The sequence below is a fragment of the Corvus moneduloides genome, chromosome 5 (genome assembly GCF_009650955.1).
Source record: "Corvus moneduloides isolate bCorMon1 chromosome 5, bCorMon1.pri, whole genome shotgun sequence".
In the NCBI taxonomy this organism is placed as follows: Eukaryota; Metazoa; Chordata; class Aves; order Passeriformes; family Corvidae; genus Corvus; species Corvus moneduloides.
This window is the reverse complement of record NC_045480.1, coordinates 38768672-38790652: the sequence shown is the minus strand read 5'-3', so window position 1 is coordinate 38790652 and position 21981 is coordinate 38768672. Positions and strand designations below refer to the sequence as shown.

The 21981-nt window shown below is 38.8% G+C and overlaps 1 protein-coding gene across 7 annotated transcripts in view; it reads left to right on the top strand.

Annotated features, from left to right (window-relative positions):
* The window catches only part of PALLD (palladin, cytoskeletal associated protein), a 194085-nt gene that overhangs the window by 166872 nt on the left and 5232 nt on the right, over positions 1–21981 (top strand). For 6 of the 7 annotated variants that reach the window (XM_032108126.1, XM_032108123.1, XM_032108124.1 and 3 more), the window contains 7 exons: positions 2427–2562; positions 4970–5071; positions 5628–5678; positions 7070–7291; positions 12177–12326; positions 16222–16316; positions 21322–21454. In XM_032108126.1, coding sequence (XP_031964017.1) covers positions 2427–2562; positions 4970–5071; positions 5628–5678; positions 7070–7291; positions 12177–12326; positions 16222–16316; positions 21322–21454 — 889 coding nt within the window. The remainder of the gene's footprint in view (positions 1–2426; positions 2563–4969; positions 5072–5627; positions 5679–7069; positions 7292–12176; positions 12327–16221; positions 16317–21321; positions 21455–21981) is intronic. The other variant, XM_032108125.1, reaches the window with a different exon arrangement.

Here is a 21981-nt window from a genome sequence, read left to right as displayed (position 1 = left end):
ATGTTTGCTTAGGGGTTTTTGCTTTCAGAGATAATCAATAATGCTTCAGAAAATCCTTTATTTGAAATCCACTCTCAAGCACGTGGCTCATCCTTCTTTTCATACACTGTTGTGACTTACTTGGGGGACCTGTGCATTTCACCTTTACAGCCTATTGGGTCCCAAGCCTAAGCAGACCTTTTTCTGGTAGAACTCTTGTTTATCAGTCAAGTACAAAATTTGTGAGAATGAGAAATGAAAGCTGTTTCTTAATGTGTCACTTGGTTTCAAGGGAGGATACATGTCTCCGTTAAAAGCTGGCACAGGATAAAGCCAAAGGTGAAGCCAAACTTGAAATTTGCTTCCTTGAAGTTGGCCAATTTTTGGGTTGGGTTTGGCTTGGGACATTTTTGTTTTGTTTTGTTTGGGTGTTGGTGGTGGTGTTGTTTGTTTGGGGTTTTTAAATTTTGAGGGGGGAGAGGTCAGTCTAAAAAGTGACCAAATTTGGCAATGCTGGCCTAGATAATTAAGGGCTGGGAGGTGAAGGGAAAATCTGTAAAGGAAGAAACAGATGCCACCTGTCCACTAGCCTTCCAGCGGATGGTTGAGCCTTCCTGAGGGACATTCCCTCCTGATCCCCTCTTCCCACCTTCTCCTGTCCATTTTCCTTCCATATCTTCCTTTGCTTTTACTGTACCAAATTTCTGGAGTTGCAAAAGCATCTCTTTCTAAAATAGACCTTATTCCTTCCTCAGCACTCTCTTGTCTCCCTGTAGATGGGATAGATTTTCTATCTCTTCCCCCAAACAGAGTGGAGGAGACTTGCTTTTTTTGTGACTGAGAAGACTCCCAGCTGAAAGCTGAGGGAATTATTCTACTTGGTGATCACCAGCTAACAGATTAATATGTCTAGGGCAAGGGATGCAGTTCTCTGTCTCTATGTGAAATTATGCAAATGTCTGCTCTTCTGCTGTGATTTAATGCAAAAATGCAGTTCATTTTACAAGAACTTCACAGTTTTCACATTTTGCATTTGCTTACAGCAACAGAATATGAAATGTTTCAGGAATGTTTCCAGCTATTGTCCTCTCTGTCTATTCACTTAATTCCTTTTTGGCTTTTGACAGTATATATGTATTTTTTTCTAATGCTAGAAATTACCATTGAAAACACTTGCTGAAGGATGAAGTTTCTCTAACCATAGAAACATAGAATTGAATAACACCCAAGAAAATTTGTTATCTCTGTATGATTCTTGTTTAGAATTTTGGTACTGGTAATTAAATTACTAAGTTGTGTATTGGAAATAAATTTACCAATTACATGCTAGTCTGATTTTTTTTCCATCTCTGTCATCTGAGTTTGTCTATTTATCTGATTCAATTCCATGTTTTCCGTGTCATTTCCATGTAATGGGATGAGCCCTATTTACTTAACGAAGGTATAAAAACCCTGTAAACTAATATTGAACCAGTATGAGTGTTTTAAACGGTCATGTGGGACTTCACTGGAGAAATGAGGTGTGCTACAAGTTTCAAATATGATAGCAATGCTGATTTCTTCACAACTGTGTTAAAAACAGCTGATCTCCAGTAGAAACCACTCATGCTGGGCATTTCCAGCAATAAAACCATCATAACATTACTGAAAAGTGTTAAATATTAGTGCAGTCTGGAAAAATATAATTTCCTGTACCATTTAAGAAAACGGGAGTGAGAGTTGCTGAAAGTGCAATCCTAACTTGTAGGCTGGTAAGAGGAATAAATTAGCCCTGTGAATGTGAACTGCTAAACGGTTGCTATTCCACTGGGAAATCCTGCTGCTGAAAATTGCTTAACAGGGATGATTTTTCTTTTTGCCAGTGTAACCCAGACTCTGTGAATGGCTCTTCTCTGAGCAACAACATTGACATGTTGCCTTATGGGTATGTGTTCACAGAGATATGAAGAATAAACATGAAGTTTTGCAGTGTGTATTGCAAAGTTGTTACAGGGAATTAGTTAATAAATAACATAAGAAATTAATAATTAACTGCCTTGTCTTACATCTTCCTGATCTTTATTCATCTGGTACTTCATAGGAACCTAGCTTATCTTCCATCCCCATTTATCTAGTCATGCTTTCTCTTTCATGTTTCCTCTCATTTTGTTTTATTGCCACTGCTCATCAGTTTCATCTCTGAGTGTATGGTGTTTACAGCCATTGCCAAGAGATCCTGAGGGCTATTTTAACTAAAGCACAAATAAAGCATAGTTTCAACTTTGTCCCTAAACGAACCATTTAATCAGTGGTGTGAGTTAGTAGGGACAGCATAGTAAGAAAGATGTCAGACCTCTAGTTTCAAAGAAGCAATGTTGTTTTCTTCATTAATGGCAGTGATTCCAGGTAAATTCCTAAATGCTAATTACTTCAGGAAAGCTCATGATTTTTTTTGAACTATTTTGCAGGGGATTTCCTAAGAAAACAGGCAGAACTGCTAGGATAGCATCAGATGAAGAGATTCAAGGGTCAAAAGATGCTGTAATTCAGGATCTGGAGAGAAAACTTCGCTTTAAAGAAGACCTTTTGAACAACGGGCAACCGGTATAAAAACATAAAATACCCTGGGGAATGGGAGTGGGTGGGAGTGGGCATCTCAGGTAGTTTCTGAGATATGCTGCATATAAAATAATTGTTGTAGATTGCTTTTTGTGTATTTATAATTTTTAATTGAATTTTCAAAACTGCATTTCCAAAAGGAATGATAGTGTACATTTTGTTCTATCATGCCTTCTCCTGTTTGACAACTTTACTAGGACTTAACAAAGCCATGGAGGTCTCAAAAGTGGTGAATTTGCATAAGAAGCCTGCACAGTCTGTACCTCCAGGACTTTTTGAGCCTTAAGGGCCATTTGCTTTCGATTGTTCATCACTGAGTGGATGAATATGCATAGCTCTTGTTCAGCCCAGGCTCATTCTACCTTGTGCCCAGCCACTGGACAATGGGGGAAGCAATAGGTGGTAACTGGACATCGGAGGATGACAAGGCAGTTCATCGTGAGAAACAACCCAGTAGGAATCAGGCATCATTAGATTCTGCAGTTGGGGGGCTTCTTTTGACCAACACAATTTTGCCCAGTAGAATAGAAATAACCCATAGTACTAACTTGCAGACTCAAGAGTTAATGACCTGCTTGAGGAGTCAAGAATTGAGGTAAAATGAGCATATCAAACAGTGTAGATGCACAGCCACAAAGATCTCTGTGCATTTTTGTGCGCTTAAGATACACTTAAAAGATAAAATACCAAATTCTTCCTGCTCAGAGTTGATGAGAAGCAACTTTCCTAAGGATTTTTTTGCAGTTATTAAGACACTATCTTTGAAGTAGGAATTTCTTGTAAGAGGAAAGTAATTTTAAAAATGTAAACTGTCATCCCTCTTTTGCCAATAAAATATTTTAAGAAACATCTGAATACCTTGGGATGCCTTTGTGTCACTTTGAAAGGAAGTGAAATTTTACATTTCTCAGGACGATGCCCAGAAGTTTACTAAGTTTGCTACTAGGTCTGAGCTGTGAACTGTGGTGGTGTAGTTCAAGAAAGCCCACGGAGTCAGACTATCAATCATCAGTTGCTCGATTTCGGTTCTTAGTAAGGTCAATAGAGTGAAGTAGGGAGAATGTTCAGAGTGACTGCGGCTTCTGTTACCTTTCTCCACTGACTGCACAGTGTTCGGCAGTTTTCTATAGCAGTTGAGCAAAATCACTGTCATAGTGTATTAGTTCCTATTTTTTCCAAGGAGGTGGGCTGCAAATGACTGTCAATGCCTATTTTGGAAAGTGAGGGAGATGTTTGGCCTGGGCAAATGAATGGAATGTCCTGAGAATGCCCACATGGCCCAAGGTAAAAAAAAAAAAAAAAAAAAAAAAAAAAAAAAAAAAAAAAAAAAAAGTGACTAACTGTGGTCAGATGATGTGGGAGCTTGAACTAAATAAATTCTGATTTGGTGCTTGCCTAGAGGCTTTTCCTTGCAGATTCCTATCATGGGCAAATTCTGTATGTGTAATCATGGCTGTGGGCACTTGGAGTGACTGCAGAAGAAAGATAAGTGAAGAAAAGTTCATGATTTTCTTAGACGCTTGTAACCAAGTCTACACTGGTACCTAGTTGTCATGAGTTTCAGCCTGCTGGTTTAGCTGCAATATGACATATTAAAAAAAAAAATTGAGCTTTTTTAAAAATGCAAGCATGAAGTAGATGTAATGTTTACAATTTCCATTCTTCATTCATTTTTCTCTTTAAATGAGGTGTTTCACCGTGAAATGAGTTTGTCTTGCATAAACTTGGATTTTTTTGCAAAGTTGATTTGTAAGAAAGTGTCTGAAATGCATTCTTGAATGCAGACATGTGGGATATGCCCAGAAAACTAATAATGAAATAATTTAATTATACATTAAGGTTTTCCTCTACCTCGTTTTATCTTCTGAGTGTAAATTGTCTTTTATAAGCTGTCTCTTCAATTTCAGAAAGAGTAACAAGAAATGGAAATTTTAAAATCTTAAAGAATACATTTTTCTGTATTTTTGACAAAATATTCAAGTAGAGTAGAATCTCCTTATCATTTTTGGCAGAGTTTTCTGCCTTGTGCTTCTAATGTAAAAACTGAGCAGAATGACTAGGAGTAAGATTTGGGATGATTTGATATGCCCTCTTCTGATGGCCATGCTGATTTAAGCAGTTCCTATTGCTCATTCCTACCCAAGTTCCTGGCACAAGGATGGAAACAAATGGCAGAGTCAGAGCAAGGGTTGCTTAATCCAAAAGAGCCACTTGTAATACTAAAAAAATGCATTACAAACTGTGGTAGAAAATTGCTGTTAGAAACGTATCCCTGCTCTCTTTTATTAAACATTACTTTAAGCATTGTTGACTGTGTACTGCATTGTAGTTGGAGAAATAATAATTTTTCTTTCTTTTCTCTCCCCCTCATCTCCTTTTTATTTCTTTTCAGAGATTAACATATGAGGAAAAAATGGCTCGTCGATTGCTGGGAGCAGACAGCGCTGCAACTGTCTTCAATATACAGGAACCAGAAGAAGATCCTGCTATACAGGTGTCACATAACTCTACAGTTTCATAGGAAAAAAAATTATTTTTTCTTCTTTACAAACTATGATTGTCATTAAAGTCCTACAGAAGACAATAAATATACACAAGATAGGATGGTTATTGATTACAGAAGTCATGTATTAGTGAAGTAAACTGGAGGATCACATGCCTATTGCTTAGTTTTTCTATAAGGTTGAGACTTCTCAAATGTCTGCTCTCTGCTTTAAACTCCTCCGTTTATCCTATTCTGTCCTAACCTTTAAGTCTCTCAAGGCAAGAATACATCTACTATCTTGAAACTATCTTCTTGTTATTTGTGTAATAGGCACTCTTTGGGTGCAGACCAAAACCACAACAGAAAGTCAGCTTGAAAGGCCAGGTACCTCTCCATGGTACACTCTCCATTGTTCAGATGCCAGAGCTGCTGTTCAGAAATGTGTAGCATTCGTTTGCTTATGGTGCCACACAAAGTACATGCTCTTGATAAAAACTCTGAGGAACTGTCATGGACATTTCTTGGTCTTCTTTCTGCCTCTTGATCTTTTTTTCTACCCTTGCAGGAAGCTCGCTCTGTTGGTGCTTCTGTAGTGAGTCCTGTGGATATTCAAAAGGTTAACATTTCCACCTTTTTCGGTCTTGTTTTTTTGTCTATTATTTTTTTTCTCTACTTTTTCCATTCTACTGTTCTTGGTTAATAACAAGAGATCCTCTAGCATTAATAACTGTGGAGAATTGGGCTGTACTCCCTTTATGAGGATGTTCAAGTTGTTCTAGAAGCCTGTGTGAGTGCAGACAGTTTAACAGCAATCATCATGTGCTCCACTATCTTTGTGCTGTAACATTAACATACACTGAAATGATACTAACTGTGTCATGTACTTCATGGTTTACTTTTATGGTACACTTCAGGAAACAAAGAAATTTTAAAACTATCTGCAGTTTACAAGGTATTTCTCTGCTCTTCCATTTTTTACAATTATCGAGGGTTATGATTATTATGTAACCAATGCTAGAAAGATGTCACATCATTCTCAGACCAGAGGGAGTGACAGAGGATGGGGATGTGAAAGGATGGCTTTGCATGAGGTGCATGTTCTGTCTTAAATACAATAAGGGTCAGAGACAATGGCCAAAGGTAATTTGAAAGAGTGTCTGAATTTCTGCTGGCTGAGAAGAGCATTGACTAATTTTTTTTTTTCCTGCGTCTGAGGTATTTTACATTCTGACATTTTCACTGTCATCTCTAGGATTTCAAGCAGGAATTCTGTACTGCAAAGTAGACAGTTCAAGAAAGCAAATTCAAGTGTATATCAGGAAATCATAACAAATTCAAATAAGTGGTAGTGTTTCTGCTCTTCTTGTTGTATTTTCAATACTGTTACGATAAATTTTGGTTTTAAAGAAGGGTCCCACACAAAGGGGACCATAGCAACAGCAGTAAAAGGAAACAACTATCATGGACTCCCACCGTTGCCATTTTCCCTTACTTTTTCCCCTCACTTTTACAGGCAACTGTAAACAAAATAATTTTATCCTTCTGGTTCAGCCTCTGGTACAGTTCTATGCAAATAGCAGATGTAAACCATATGGTCTTCTAGCCATCTGGAAACAAAACCCACCCTAAATCTGTCTGTACCCTCAAGGAAATATTAGTGTGTTTCTTTTGTCTTTATGAACTGCCTCAGAATACTTTTATTCTTACAGGATTTTTTAAAAAATGGAAAGAAAGCAACCAATGACTTTCTTTCCCTTATAAATTAGACCTTAAGACAACATGAAATACAGTTTTTGCCTCATACCAGATGTCTCGATTGTTTCATAGGGAAGTTATTGGAGACATGGATTATAGTGTTTTTCTTCAACAAGATACAGTTTCCTTTTATATGTAAAAACTTAATGGATTGTTAAATATCAGTAAAATAAAAAAATCCAAACATTAAGAACATATCTTCCTGAACAATGTGTTGAAGCTGGACACTAATATCTACCTCTCCTTTGGCAGGAATATAAAGTCTCCAGCTTTGAGCAAAGGTTGATCAGTGAAATTGAATACAGGCTGGAGAGATCTCCTGTGGAAGAATCAGATGATGAAGTGCAACATGGAGATGAATCCATTGATAACAGTATGTCACCGTATTTTGAGATAAAGCTGAAGCACTACAAAATCTTTGAGGGAATGCCAGTCACATTTATGTGCAGAGTGGCAGGAAATCCAAAGCCAAAGGTAAGAAAAGATGGTAAATGTTTCTAGAATTTCTCTGAAGAGTTCTGTGTTGGTACTATACCATCAGGTTCTGGACTCTATGGGCTGTATCTTACAGGAACAGGAGATACTCACACTTGACAAGAAAGACTCCTATCTGGCATAAACTGCCTAATCTTTTGGCATAACTGGAGTTACTTAGTCAAAATCTAGTAAAAAATGCTACTATGAGGCTTCTGCTCTCAGTTACTCCCTCCTGAGACTTCTCAATTATTTTACCTGGAAGTAATGCTTCTTTCATTTTCAAAGTTACCTCCAGGGTACATTTGTAGCACAGAATGCAGTGCAATGCTAGAAAGTGCCATGTGAGCTGGCACAGGAGTCCCAAAAGCCACTTCATCTTGCTGGCATGGGTAATTAGTTCAGGCATGGCAACATGCTAATATAAAAATATGTGGGTTCTAGTTCAGAAGCCAGCATGGTATCTCTCATTCTTCAGCATCTACACACACTAACAAGACTAGATTTTACTGGAATTTAAAAGAAGGCGTAATAAAATACCATAAGCTCCCATATATGCCAACAGCAAGATGAGACATGATGGTGAGGTTTTAATGATGAACTTCAGAGGGAGGGTTGGGCTTGGGAAGCATTTCCTTGTAGCAAATATAAAAGTACCAGTTGCGTGATGTCAGTAGTCTGGAAGAGTGCCTTCCTTGGGTAGGTTGTATACAACCATTTCAGAAATTGCTTGGCAATCAACTGACTCATTATGCAGCCAGCAAACGGCAGCAGCTTCTTCACCTCCCTTGCCAAAGCCAGTGTCTTCTCTGTGAGGTCCTCACAGCTCTTACAGAGACCTCTCATGGATAGGGGCTCTTGTCTTCTTAGACAAGGTCAGAGATGCCCTATCTGTTACATAAGATCTGCACAGAAGCACTCACATCCAAATCTCTCATCTAGTTTAAGTTTTACAGGTACTTAGGATTTCAAACAGAGATAAATGCAAGTGACTTTACATGCCCAGTGGTATACATGTATGATACTGTACAAGCTGTTAATTAAAAATAAAAGGACTTTATGAGGTAGCAGAGAAAGAACAACAGAGAACTAGGGTTACATTTACATCGGCAAGGAGTGCAGACCAGAAGAAGCAAATCTCTAGAATGAGAATCTATCCCTGCACACATTTCAGAAGGTTTTACTCCAGGCTAGCTCTAATCTCGTCCCACAGACTGAAGCAGATGCAGCACATTAGATGAGTTCTTGGAGCACATTTTCTGGCTTAGTTTCATCTGAAAGGAATCCAGTTCTATGCTCCAAGAGCACAACATGATGTGAACCACTGCAAAGTAAGTGGGGTTGATCGGTATACTGATATCAAAAAAGCACTCCTGCTTCAAACAGGACACACAGTGAGAAGATAAGCCCAGTCTGACTGAAACCAAACTTTTCATGTCTAGCATTCCTTCTGAGATGACCATAGGTAAGAGTCTGTTGTGCTGAACAAGGGTGGAAGACAAATGGGTCTGTTGCTGACAGAAGTGCAGTGTGTGCAGAGATACTCTTTCTGCCTGAGGCTTATGACTACGTTGCTAGGTGACCTATTATGAGTCAGCCTTAGTCAACTTCACCATTCCCTAATTTCCAGTTTCCAATTAAGGTGTAGTTTCTCTGTCTGATTTAAGACAGATGAAAGAGGATATCTCCTTTCCCTCACTGGGGCAATAAGGATTGCACAGCCAATAAACTGCATTCTTAATACTTCCCATAAAGCATGCCCTTACAGAGGAGCATCTGATGTGAGTGCCCTGTGATTCACAGCCGATGGTCTGTTTTCCTGCAGTGTCAAAGTGTGCACATTAAGAAGTGATTTGCTCTTGCACCTGGAACTATGGCCCTTTGTTCCACTCACTCGCAGATGCTTTGTGTAATTTGTTAAGTTGCTTGGGATGGAACCAATATCAGTCCTGTTGTATGGCTACTTGTTAGCTGGGCTTCGCAAATGTCCGAGGCTGTATCTCCCCCTCATCTGCCAGAGCATGCCAAGACAGCAATTTTGAAAAGCTCAGTGGCTGAGAGCTGCCCTTCTGCTGTCATTTGTTGAAGCTGGAAGTGTTGCTCGTGAATAAATTTTTTACTTTGGCAAATGAAAAGCTGGAAATAATTTACTAACTTGAAGCTCCTCCCTTCTAAGTATTCTGTCAGGTCTGCCAAGGAATGGCTTTGTAAAGGACTGTAGTGTTTCTTAAATCTGGCATTCATTACAAGGGATTTTTCTGAGCAGGGTTATTGGCTTGATTATTTTTTCCCCTGAACATGCCATGTAAATTGAATACTGATGTGCAAATTCTGTCTTCATATATATGACTTTTTAAATCTGAGTCTACTTTTTGTTATAACCTTTGGTGTAATGTAACACTATTTTCTCATCAAAATGAGAAACCTGTGGTGCTACAGGAGGGACTAAGGAATACTTATTTTTAAGGGATTATTTCTCCTCAAAATTAGGACAATGCCGTACAGGAGGTTAATTGAGACACAAATGTTACATAAATCTCATACTCCTCACTCTTCACATGGCTGAATATAATTCTTGGTGATTAAAAATGCCTGTGCTGCCCAAGATCAAACCCCTCTTTGTACTGTGTATCCCATTGTATTCCTAGTCATTACACACTGGTTTCTGAAAATCTGGTGCAAATAAAAGCAATCCACATGCAGTGTTCAGTGCTTACGTAGTTTAATGGTACATTTATTAAAAGTTATCCTAGAAAGAAAATATTTCACTGCAAGGGCCATTGTCTCCTGCAATGGTAGTGTTTTACTTATTAACTCCATGTCAGATAAAGGTAATATTAAGAATTTACTGCTCATATGGGATGCCAGTGCTTTTAAACTTAGTTGAAATAAGTTTTGGACAACATATACATGATGTTTGGATAGCTGGTTCAGTTAATATTTGTGTGTATTTCCATGCATGTCTCCTGATATTTCTGATAAGTGTACTGTTATTAAATAGTTACTACTTAATGCAGTAGATTTCCAAGCAACATTATGACACATGTAAAGCATGCAAGTTAAAACTCATTTTTTGCAGCTATGTTGTTTTAGCACCCATTAGCATGTGTATATAAGTGATCAAATATCTCTTGCATCTCCAGTAAGTGCTCTGTCAGCAGACAAGAAGACATGACTAAATCTTTTGTTAGGACCACAGAGTCTCTGCAAGGCTGCTGACAGACAAAATGGGAAACAAGCATAACCAGCTATTGAGGAAATGAAATCATTTCAACTTACACATAATGCTTGTTAATATATAAATCATACGCAGTAATAAATTTTTAAGGAAAATTTCCACTCATTTTCTCAAAAAAAATCTCCATTGCTTTTTGTGAAATTCAAAAGTATACCCTTAACTTTCCCCCAAGTGAGTGAATTTCAAGCTTTGAAATGTTGGCATATATGAAGAACCCAGCAGATTAAACTCTATCAGGAATGGAATTACACTTTGCTTTGTCACTTCATTTCTTACTAGAGAGCCAGCACCCTTTCCTCACTCTTAAGACCTAAATTCCCACTCCAAGAATGAGACTGAGCAAAATGTGTGTGTTTTCCTCATGCTAAATAGTCCCAGCAGGACCAGGACAAATACAGTTATACTTTGAATGAGTTGGCCTTGTGCAAATGGTGTAGGCATCTGCACAAGTGTCTCAAATGCTGAACACAACTGATGTTATGGTGTAGTACACATTTCAGAAATGACAAGTAAATAATGTTCTACTTAAATATGGGTTTGGGCGGCTGAGTAGAGCGTTCCTAGTATAACATTTTTCAGATATTCCTCTGTGTGTTCATGCATACACAATATTTACTTTTGATTCCAGCAGATATCAGTTTGGGATTTTACATTATTATTATAATACTTTAAAAAAATCCTAAGAGCTAGGTCATTTTTTTTTCCCTTCAAGTTTGAGGCACTAAAAATACATTTTTTTATTGTATAATTCATGGATTACTGTAAGACAGTATCCTGCATAGATCATTTTTTTGGCTTATTGAAAGTATATCTTGGGTCAGCCAGAGAATAAAATTATGTATCAAAAGGACTGGAAAAGCCCTGTGTTTGATAGCCAGTGTAACTGTTCTGTGCAGCTTGGAACTGTGCTGGTGTTGGCATGCAGTTATTAACGGATGTCGATGTGCTGGTTTGCTTTGAAGAATTTCCTATTACTTTGCAAAGCTGTCCACTTGTGTAGCTGGCCTGTCACACTGGGGTGACATTGTTAGTTTCAATCATGTCATTACATTGAGCTGGCCCCTCCACACACTGAGCTGCTCACTGCCAGCGGGAGCAGCTCTATCCCCTCTGGCATTTTGGTCCAGTCCAGTCAGCATAATGGATACGAGACAAAAATGGGTGTTTCAACAGTGAGATCACGGCCTCATTTTATTCATCATTGAATTAATTAAGCCTATCATTATCTTGGTTTTTTTATTTGTGTTTTTATTTCCTGAAAAGAGAGCAAAAGCATTCTCGAGTTCTTTCTGCAACTTCTTCAGATTTAAGCAAAATAAATGTAAAATTAGTAATCTCTGAAATTAGTAATCTTTTCTTTGTAATGACCTTTAGTTTCAGTTCTTGAAATGTTCAGCCCTTATGCACCTGTACATTTTGTTGGAAAATGTTCAGGCTGTTGTTTCTCTTTGGTCCACTAATCATCTTGTAACTGTTAGTGAAAATGGCTCATGGAATGAGGAGCTGATCAAAGCAGTTTTCTTTTACTACTTACAAGATAGTTTTTCAGGAGTTCTAAATTCTAAAATTCTTCAGTGCTATTAATTGAGAAATTGTGACAATGAGCACCCACCTCTTACCAGCTGTGCTTTGTGTTTTTTCCTGCAGATTTATTGGTTTAAAGATGGGAAGCAAATTTCTAAACGAAGTGATCACTACCGAATTCAAAGAGAACCTGATGGAACTTGCTCACTGCATACTGCAGCCTCCACCCTGGATGATGATGGGAATTACACTATTATGGCTGCTAACCCACAGGTAAATGAAGGTTTGGCTCCAGAGCAAACATCCTTCTGGACATAAATCTTCAGAAAACTATCTCATCTCGCATATGCATGATTTAATTAAATAATGAAGTCACCATAAGGTATGCAAGTTAGATTTCTGTTTTCATCTTGCATCAGTAGGGTGGGACCCTTCTATCTCCAAGAGATTAGCAACTCAACAGCAGTTTTTTTCCTATGGTTTGAGGTTTCAGGGGGGAGGGGTGTCATTTTTTAATTACTCTTCCACTAGTTGTTTCAGCTGATAACATCTCGGTATTCTAACTGAGCATGGATAGCACATAAATATAAAGGGAGAAAAAAATCCAGTTTACCAGCAGAAGTAACCCAGTCCAGTCATTTAACTTTCTTTTCTTGACCCTACTCACTGACTGAGGCCAATTTTTTGAAGTGAGTGGGAGTATATCACACCTCAACATGCTTACATTAGGCAGATTGCAAGTCTGTAAGGCAAAAAACATCTAGCACTATTATGTAGCAGAATGGTGTCCTGTGTCGATCTTAAACAGTGCTTTTCTGAAACACAGAGTGTTACTGGTTTAGCAATGCCATTTTTTCTTTGCAGATTTAATCCAAGAGCTGAGGTAAACAGCAGAACCCACTAGTTCATTAGACATAGCCAAACTTACAGGTCACTCATCCTATTGAAGGAGCTTTTTCAATCCACTTTTTCTACACCACAGCAAATTAAGGGGAGAGTTGCATGTGAGAAACCAAAGCAGTAACATAACTTTTGGGATGTAATGAATTATTTTCCTCTGTAGTTTGAAATATCGTGCCAAGACTAGGCCTGCAGGCGGAATCACACTGCAGAATAACAAACTGTATCACTGAGACAGAGTTTAATCTAAGCAGGAGTGTTGTGCTCTGTTATGCACGTTGCTAGGTTACTTAGCATGACGCTGCCTTTTTTGTCTCACTCTGCAGCTTGTCAGTCCTACTCATACTGCAAAGGGCTTGTGAATATAAGGGACTGTACACATGAGCAACACACAGAGAGCAGCTTTTGGGTAGATTCTACAAAATGCAGTGCTTTAATATAGGTAGTTTAATTATTATTTCTACATATATAAGTAAAAAAAATACTAATGCAATAGCATAAGGCCATGGAATTGTTCAAGCTGGGAGCTTTTACACATAGACGACATTGTTACAATACTTGGTACCATATAAATTGTGAAATTTCACAACAGGTTTAAAAATATATGCGTGCTCAAGGTAAGAAGTGGTTCCTGTTCATCTTCCTCTAAGTGTTGTCTCAGTGCATGCACAGAGTTTCACTGTGTAGTGTTACTGTGTGATCCAAAGTCTTGGAGAACTTGGTGAACAAACTGCTTTTGTGTTTGGGCACTGTACTCTGTCCCTGAATATTTATGGCCTATTTTTGAGCATTTGTTGTTCTGGATAATGCTCATTCAATGACACAACAGTGACCCAGGTTACCAGTTCTGGTCATTGATGGCGCTACTTTGTTAGTGGTTTTTGGATGTACTAAAATGAGCTGGGTTTGTGTGCTTCCCAGATTGGGGCTTGAAAAAGCAACTTTGTTAAATGACAAAATTCTGTGCTTGTGCTTTTTTCCCCTCTTTGGAGAAGAACCAGAAGCATCCTTCTCTGGCTCCCCTAAACAAAACATCTGTGTTTCACCAAGCCCATTCTATTCTTTTTTTTACAGTGTAATTCCCAAGCAAACATACTTATCTCTTCCACTATTTGCTTGCTTTTTACTATGCATTTAACAGTACAATGGAGGCAAAGAAGGGCTGTGACTTAATGTACTGGCCTTTCACACTCAAAGATCTGGATTCCAATTCTTTTAAGTCATCCTGAGTGGAAATAATTTTGGCAAAGCCTTCTCAATTCTAATGGAAAGTTGTCCATGTCTCAAAGCTATCACAAACTTAGGCAAATTTGGCAACCTTTCCTTAGGAAAGCAAAGTATGTAAATGTAAGGGAGCTCACATCAGAACTCTGATGGACTGGTCGATATTTGCTAGGCTGTTGCTGTGTTTTGGTCATTGCTATTGGAATCACCAAACTCTAAAGCAAAAGACATGTTCTCAGCTGATAGAAATGGGTTTTATTAAAGCAAAGGATTCAGTTCATTGAAGCTCTGCCAGTTCATGCCATCTCATGACCTGGACTAACATAATAGGATTTATGTGTGTAAAATGCCTTGTTGACAGACCCTGGAGATCGTCCATGGTAGTTAACACAGCAGGCCCCATTGCCCACAGCACAAAGTGCAGTGAGCTGGAATTAAAGTTCTGACACACCACTGGGGTTTGTTGTCAAATTTGCTGTAGAAGTTAATCCAGAGCAAATGGACCCTGGGCCTAGACAAACATGCCTTGCCTGGTTTAGGCCTTTAGTTAGAGGTCATATCCCTTAACTGAGCTTTTTCCATGAACTGTATGGGCTCGCATAGAGCTCTTATTTTCACCTTCGTTCTTTTCATCCCACTCTGCTTCTTTGCACTACACACCCACAGTCCTCGGGCTGGAGTTCCCTTAGTTTCTAGGACATCTTCCCATTAATTATTTTCCCACTCATTGTTTCCTTCCTCTTCATCCTTGGACTTTTCCAAAATCTTTGGCTTCCTGCTTAATCTTCCCTATCCAAATTCCTTATTGCCTTTTGTGTTTCCATTTGTGACACCATCTTGTATTGAGATATGCAGAAATGATCCCAAACTATGTGTATTCATCACCTGCCAGAAGAATATTAATATGCAGTGGTGCCCAAAATAGAAATTCATTTGTTCCAGATGTCTTTAATAGTCTTATAAGGGGGAAAATAACACTTTTACATAAGGAATTGCTGTGGGTCTTGCACAATGGCTTATTTTAATGCGGGGATTTTTCTTGCAGACTAAATGGGTCATGGGAATAGAAATGGGACACAGACTTCATTTCTAACAGTTCAGAAGTGACACAAAAGTTGTTGCTATTTGAAGGCTGCTTGTGAGCCTGGTGAAATTGTTTTTTGATGGGCTTTGGACAGTTCTTAAAGAACTGCTATCTGCAACCCTGCAATTACTGTGATAAAAATATTTGTCACTTTTATGCTGACAGACTTGAGCGTGGAGCTCACAGCTTAGAGCTGAAATACACTGCAGAGCTGACGTGGATGTGGCCTTACTGCTACCAGCCCAGGGGGCAGAGCTGTTATTTATTAGGACCACCAGATGCTTTTACACTTACAGGGTGAAATCCACAGAGCCCTGAAATCGGCAGTTCTGGCTCCAGGCAGTCCCATCCCAAATCTGTTAGGACTAGTGCTTGAGGTGGACAACCTGTCTTCTAAAACACAAAGAAAAAAGGGGACCAAATACACCAGAGCCATGTTTTATTTATCATTCACTGAAAATAACCTGAATTATCACCAATGTCCATGAGCACAGCTGTGCCTTTCAGTGCAATTCCTCAAACCAGGTTCACTCTGCAGAGAGGATCTGTTAAGTACTTGTCATTTTGGCTTTTACATTAATGAGGGTTTTTTTGAGTTGTGGGCCCACCAGATCAAGTAGATCAATCCCCTTTGGAGGCAGCAACTCTGTTGTTAACTACCAACACTCACCATGGGCCATTCTCAGGACCTTGAACTTTTCTTGCTGTTCTTCCCACTTCCCATACACAGAGAAACCTCTCACCCACATCAATAATAGTCAATAAGGACTCGATTGCCAGTGGTACTAACAGTCTTTTTCAGTAAACCATGAATGTATTATAGTCACAGTCATTCCAGTCTGTTCCCTGTTAGATTGGAACCTGATAAAACGGGCAGGCAAAAAAGAACAGATCAGGTTGAACATTTATTATTACATATTTTAAGTCTTTTAATGTTGCTCCTCTCTATCACCCTAACAGGGCAGAGTAAGTTGCACGGGCAGGCTGATGGTTCAAGCTGTAAATCAAAGAGGCCGCAGTGCTTGGTCACCTTCAAGTCAGCCTCACATAAGAAGGTATTTGATGCTTTTTTTTTTTCTTTTAATAATATGGATTTTGCAAAATATCTGTGGTAAGGTAAAGAATGTGTTAAAAGCATGGCATTCAGGAAGAAATGTGACCTCTGCTGTCTGAAAATTGCTGCAGAGCTTGCATGTTCAGAAGTATAAGCAACCTCTGAAATGACATGACTTCTAAATATCTTTCATTTTCCCTGTCTCCTCTTCCTTTCTTTGTGGTGTTCACTAGTTACTCTGTATCTCAAATTACACTATCAGCTGTTGGGAAGGCTCTTGTCACTTAGGCTTTTTTAAAGTATTTTACCTGATTAGAATTCTACCAGGAACCTCTATCTTCTGCAGCTTCTAGTAAGTATTCATTTAAAGAAACAGCAGAAATAACTGCATGTCAAAGAGGCTTATTAGATTTACATTAGAAATATTTTAGTATTTCAGTATTTCATATTTCAGTTCAGGTTCTTATAAGGAATTATGAGTCATAAATAAAGTATTAAACTTATCTTTGGTGAGTTTACAATTATTCATATATGAAGCTTTGGGTTATGTTTTTGGATCATTAGAAGGGAATTTTCCCTTCAAATAATTTTTTTTTCTTTATCCAAAGCATTTATGATGCTGTTTAACACAGCTTAGATAGCTTTAGATGATACAAAAAAATTCATTTTGGTTACCAGAACTGTTTTCAAGGGAGTATGAGGGCTCTGCTTTCTGGATTCTGCTGTAATGAGGCGTGTGCTTTGCCTAATGGTTACAGCAGCCATAGAATCTCAATATTGCCCAACTAATATACAAAGTACATGTAATTACACAGTCAGTGTACAACCAGGAAAGGATTTCTGTAACAGTTAGTAGTGGTACTAGTATGTACTGTAGAACTGCTGCATGCAAAACAGGCTCTCTTCCCCCCACTGGTAGCTATAAAGTATTAGGACATGAGGCTGGTTGTTTAAAAGATCATGTCAGACTTATTCCTGCGTGGAACAAACTGCAGCCCCAAAAGGATTTCCCAGCATTTCTCCGAGGTGGCCACCAGCTCCCTCTGCAATGTGTCACCCTTAGGCCTGTTAAGCCCAAAGCTCAGAGTGCCTCTGGAGGGGAATATCCTGCCAGGTCTGCACTGTGAGAACAGCATAGAAAAGGCTGGGGCCATCTGGTGTAGCCTGTCCAGTCACTAATGCACTTGGCACCTGCAGATAATGGGTAAAAATGGAAAGTCCGTGTTAACCCCTGAAGGGAGAAGCTGCCGTGAAGAATCACATTTCAGCTGAGTAAGTCAGTGCACATGGGTGACGAAGGGGAAAGACCTTTAAAAGCGAAGATGACAGGAATGTAGGTAGGGGTGAAAGCATCAAGCAGCTGCCACTCCTGCAGCTTCCTGAAGGACAAAATGTGTGTGTTTCTCTTTCTGTGCTGGACAGAACCCTCAGGTAATAATGGAGGAGGCTCTTTTCAATCTCTCCAAATGCATTCAAAGTCCAAGGCCGTTTCTGGCTGGTATTCTATTTTCTAATGGAGACAGGCACTCAAGCAGCCGCTATTGCTTTGGGTTGGGTGTCCAGTGAGTAATGAATTATAAATAAAGGATTTCCATAGACTAGTTTAATTCAAATTAGGGCAATTATTGGGGATTCTTATATCCTGTAAAATTACCAGGTGAAGGGCTTATCCCATTATCTTTGCCCTGGAGGAGCAGCTTCTGTAAGCATTCAGCACAGAATCTCTGTTTAGTGACAGTTCTCACTACTCCCAATGGAGGCTTCACCCAAGACTGATGAAATGGGAGCACATAAAACCTTCCTAAGATAGAGTCCTGCCATTGGCTTTTCTAAAGTAATATCCCAAATTACTGTGTTCCCCCTTATACTGTGATATTTGTCACATCTATTGCCATAGACTTGTGATAAGTAATATTCCTATGGCATTACAATATTATTTCTATAAGCTTTTCTGCTTGAGAGCAACAAAATCTTTTGTTTGCTTGCTTTATTACAAGTGTAATTATTAGCTTAATGAACTTTATGACTTGTACTGTTGACAGGCTTTCTCTTGAAGTATACTTAATCTCTTAGAGAATGTGTTCTGGCAGAACTCTGGGGTTTTATTTCGCTCCTGTCGTATTTTTCTGAAATTTGCTTAGCTGACAAACATCACTTTCTTAGCATCACTTGATGTGGCTGGCCACTTTGGAATTTTCTGATGTGCACAAAAGCTTGGACTCAGTCCCTTAGATGACAAAGTGCTCAACAAACTGTGTCACCTAAGCATGGCAGCCAGAGTCCCAAATAAATCTTAAAATGCATGAGAAAGTAATCTTAAAATGCATGAGATTTAAAGAATATTTATAAACTAAACATTCCTAGCATCCTGCTCTCAATTAGGGGATTAATTTGAATTTAATCTCCTTTATTCCAAATTAGTGATCATTACCATATGGTCAGTCATAAAGTCTTTTTCAGCTTCTTGCTCACTGAAATTCCCAGTGCATTGTGCCGTACCAACCCGTGGAGTCTCCCTGGACACATTTAGTATATGATGTCAGTTCTGCTGAAACTAATCTGTGCAATGTGATGTCCACATTGCAACTCTGAAGAGCCCACAATGAATCCAAGAGTATTCCAGTCTGTTGCAATTTGTCATTCCTAGACATCTGAAGCACTTGGCTCTAGTCATTTCATTATTTGTTTAAAACCACAAAATGTTTTAGAATTGAAATGACCCTAGTTTCACCTCTCAAGGCAAAGGCTTAAAAAAAGTCTGTGATTTTAGGGTAAACTTACAAAGAGGTAAAAAGAAATGCAACATCTGTGGTCAGATGTTCTTTGTTTTCCATTTTATTTAGTATAAATACCACACACACACACCTCCCAGTTTTGACCAGTGCTGCCTTTTCCTGCAGCTGCAGCAATGAGATGGCAGCTTTCACACTCCTGTGGTGCCAGTTCACCTGTTTGGCTCAGCCTCACAAGACCTTACAAAACACCAGTTACTTGTACTTTGTTGGATACTTATCAATAATGTGGAGGCAGATTTTGCACAAGTTGCTTGCACTGTGCAGCACTCACTTGACTAGATACATTCACATTTCTAGTTGGTCTTGCAGAACTTATTACCAAACAATATCAGTACAGTTTTTCCTTGTTGCTCTCCATCTTCCATCCCATCTACCTGCATGAGGCATCTATGTCTGCAAAACTGATTAGGAGCTCACCAACTAAAGCTCAGTTGCTTATGAGCTGCAGTGTTGGAGCTACTGAAAAGGAGCTTTTGACATGTTCAAGTGGCAAAAACTGTGAGGTGCTTCAGACATGGATTTAGGCACCTGAAGAGTTACATAAGCTCTTAGTGTGTGCAGGGATGTCAGTCTGTGTTTCCCATTTCAGTATCCAGCCCTACATTATTAAGCAGTATGGACCAGATATCTAGACAACCCCCGCAGCCCCTCCATTTGCCTTTAGTTATAGCTGTGGGAAAACTGTGGTGATCATTAAAAAGTCAACATTTAACTATTAATAAGAGAGACTACTGTAGCACAGGTGATGCCTGGCCAATTCAAACAGAGCAATAGCAGAGAAAAGGGCAACAACAGAGCAGGACAAAATAAATCAAACTCAAGCAACTCTAATTAACCGCAGCCTCAGCAGAGCGTGCAGCTGGAGTGTTTATCTTCCATGCAGTAGTACAGCATCTTGTTTTCCAAGTGTAACCACTGAGGGTTTTAAGCTCTTTTGTTGTGAACTATTTTAACCTAGAGAAATGCCCTTGGGCAGTAGAAAACGCATATAGGCACCTTTACTGCAGCATGGACACTGCAAACAGCTGCCAAAAGAGAAACACTGGCAAGAGTTAACAGAATACGGGATTCAGAAAAGAGAATTTCACTGTAATGTGTCATTGATAAAAGTGGTCTTTGGAGGATATTTGAGTAGCTCCTCTTCCTTTACACAGGACATTACTGTAGGCAGCAGCTGGCTTCAGAATGAAACCCACTGGAGCTGATTAGGCAAGGACAAAAATGGATATAAAATTTTGTTTCAAGATTCTTTGACTACTAAATCACACAAATGGAATAATCTAATTTCAATGGAAACAAAAATCTAGTTAAATGAGGAACCCCATAGAAAAAGATTTGATGGATTAAATTAATGGGCAAGAATAGCCAATGCTGAAAATTGATTAAATGATACCGAAGCTTAAGGTGATTGATACTGTGTATGGGGACAGGAGTTATTTTTCTTTCCTTTTTATTACTTATCAAACTGTTTATGGTACCTTTATAAAAAAGAATCAGCAACCAAAGTTATTCTTCCTATTGCTCACAATTGAAATTCTCATTGTTTCAACTCCACAGTTTGGTGGAGTTGAAAATATTCAAGAATATCTCATAAAAAAACCACGTTAACTGAGGAATAAATATATCCACAGCAACTTAATACACAGAATTTTCTGTACAGTCTTCACTAGTGCAGAACAAGAGAAGATAAGCCTGATGTGAGAAGTCTCTTCTCAATTGAGATGAGTTAGGTTTTAGCTACTGTTATTTTCTGAAAGGGAACCGTGATTAATGAACAGTCCATGTACTTTCTGGTGTAATCAGCAGCAGTGAAGGGATTAAATACACAGGACACTAGAAATGGGGAACTGAAGCTACATGCCACGGCCTGCCAACTTGTTTTATTTGTATTTCAGTGATTTAAAGACTGAGCAAAAATACTATAATTTATAAAATGAATTAATATTACAAGCAATTATTCTGTAGCAATATTGTCTTATAGGTCATAGTTTGTCACAACATGTCAATTAAATGAAAGTACTTAAATAACTGCAGTGTCATAATTAACTCAATCTGGGCCAATTGCTACCAGAGCACTTGTGTAAATATGGGGTGATTATGGTACAGGTCAAAGAAGTGGTTTAAAATTCAAACCAGTCTTATAAGTGATTATGGTTCTTCTGATTTAGCAGAGAAAAAAAATAATTTACCTTTATTTCATGTTATTTTAAGACCACGATCTCGATCAAGGGACAGTGGTGATGAAAATGAACCAATTCAGGAACGATTCTTCCGGCCTCATTTTCTGCAGGCTCCTGGAGACCTGACTGTTCAAGAAGGAAAACTATGCAGGATGGACTGCAAGGCAAGTGTCATGCAAAGGGTAGCAGCAGCCTTTTGATAACATCAGCTGACTCAAAAAACCACATTGGCTTCTTTTCAAAGCTATTTTGCCTATTGGCAGTTTCGGCCCTGTTAGTAGGGTAATTAATCTCATTGCTTATGAGTGAGTAAGTGGACAATAAAAGTTTGCCTCCCCTCCAATGAAAGTGCTTCGGGCAAATCTTAAGAGCTCACAGTAAACTGATTTATAGAATGCAGCTCTGCTGGGGTGTGGAGGGAAGCAGCACACACTATAAAGACAATGTGTTTCTACATTTTAAGTCCTTTTACTACTTGAGTTTTGAACCCCCATTAAAAGTTTCAAACAGTATAAACCTGATTTATTACTCTGCTGAGCAGAAATAATTCAGGCTTAGGTGACTTCTGTTTACTTTATGCTGACCTATTTGGGAGAAGCTGTTTGCTCTAAAGCAGTCCCCACAGCAAGTGGCATGGCTTTCAAAAGTACAAGACTTGTTCACACAGACCAAGCATTAACTAGTGCAGGTG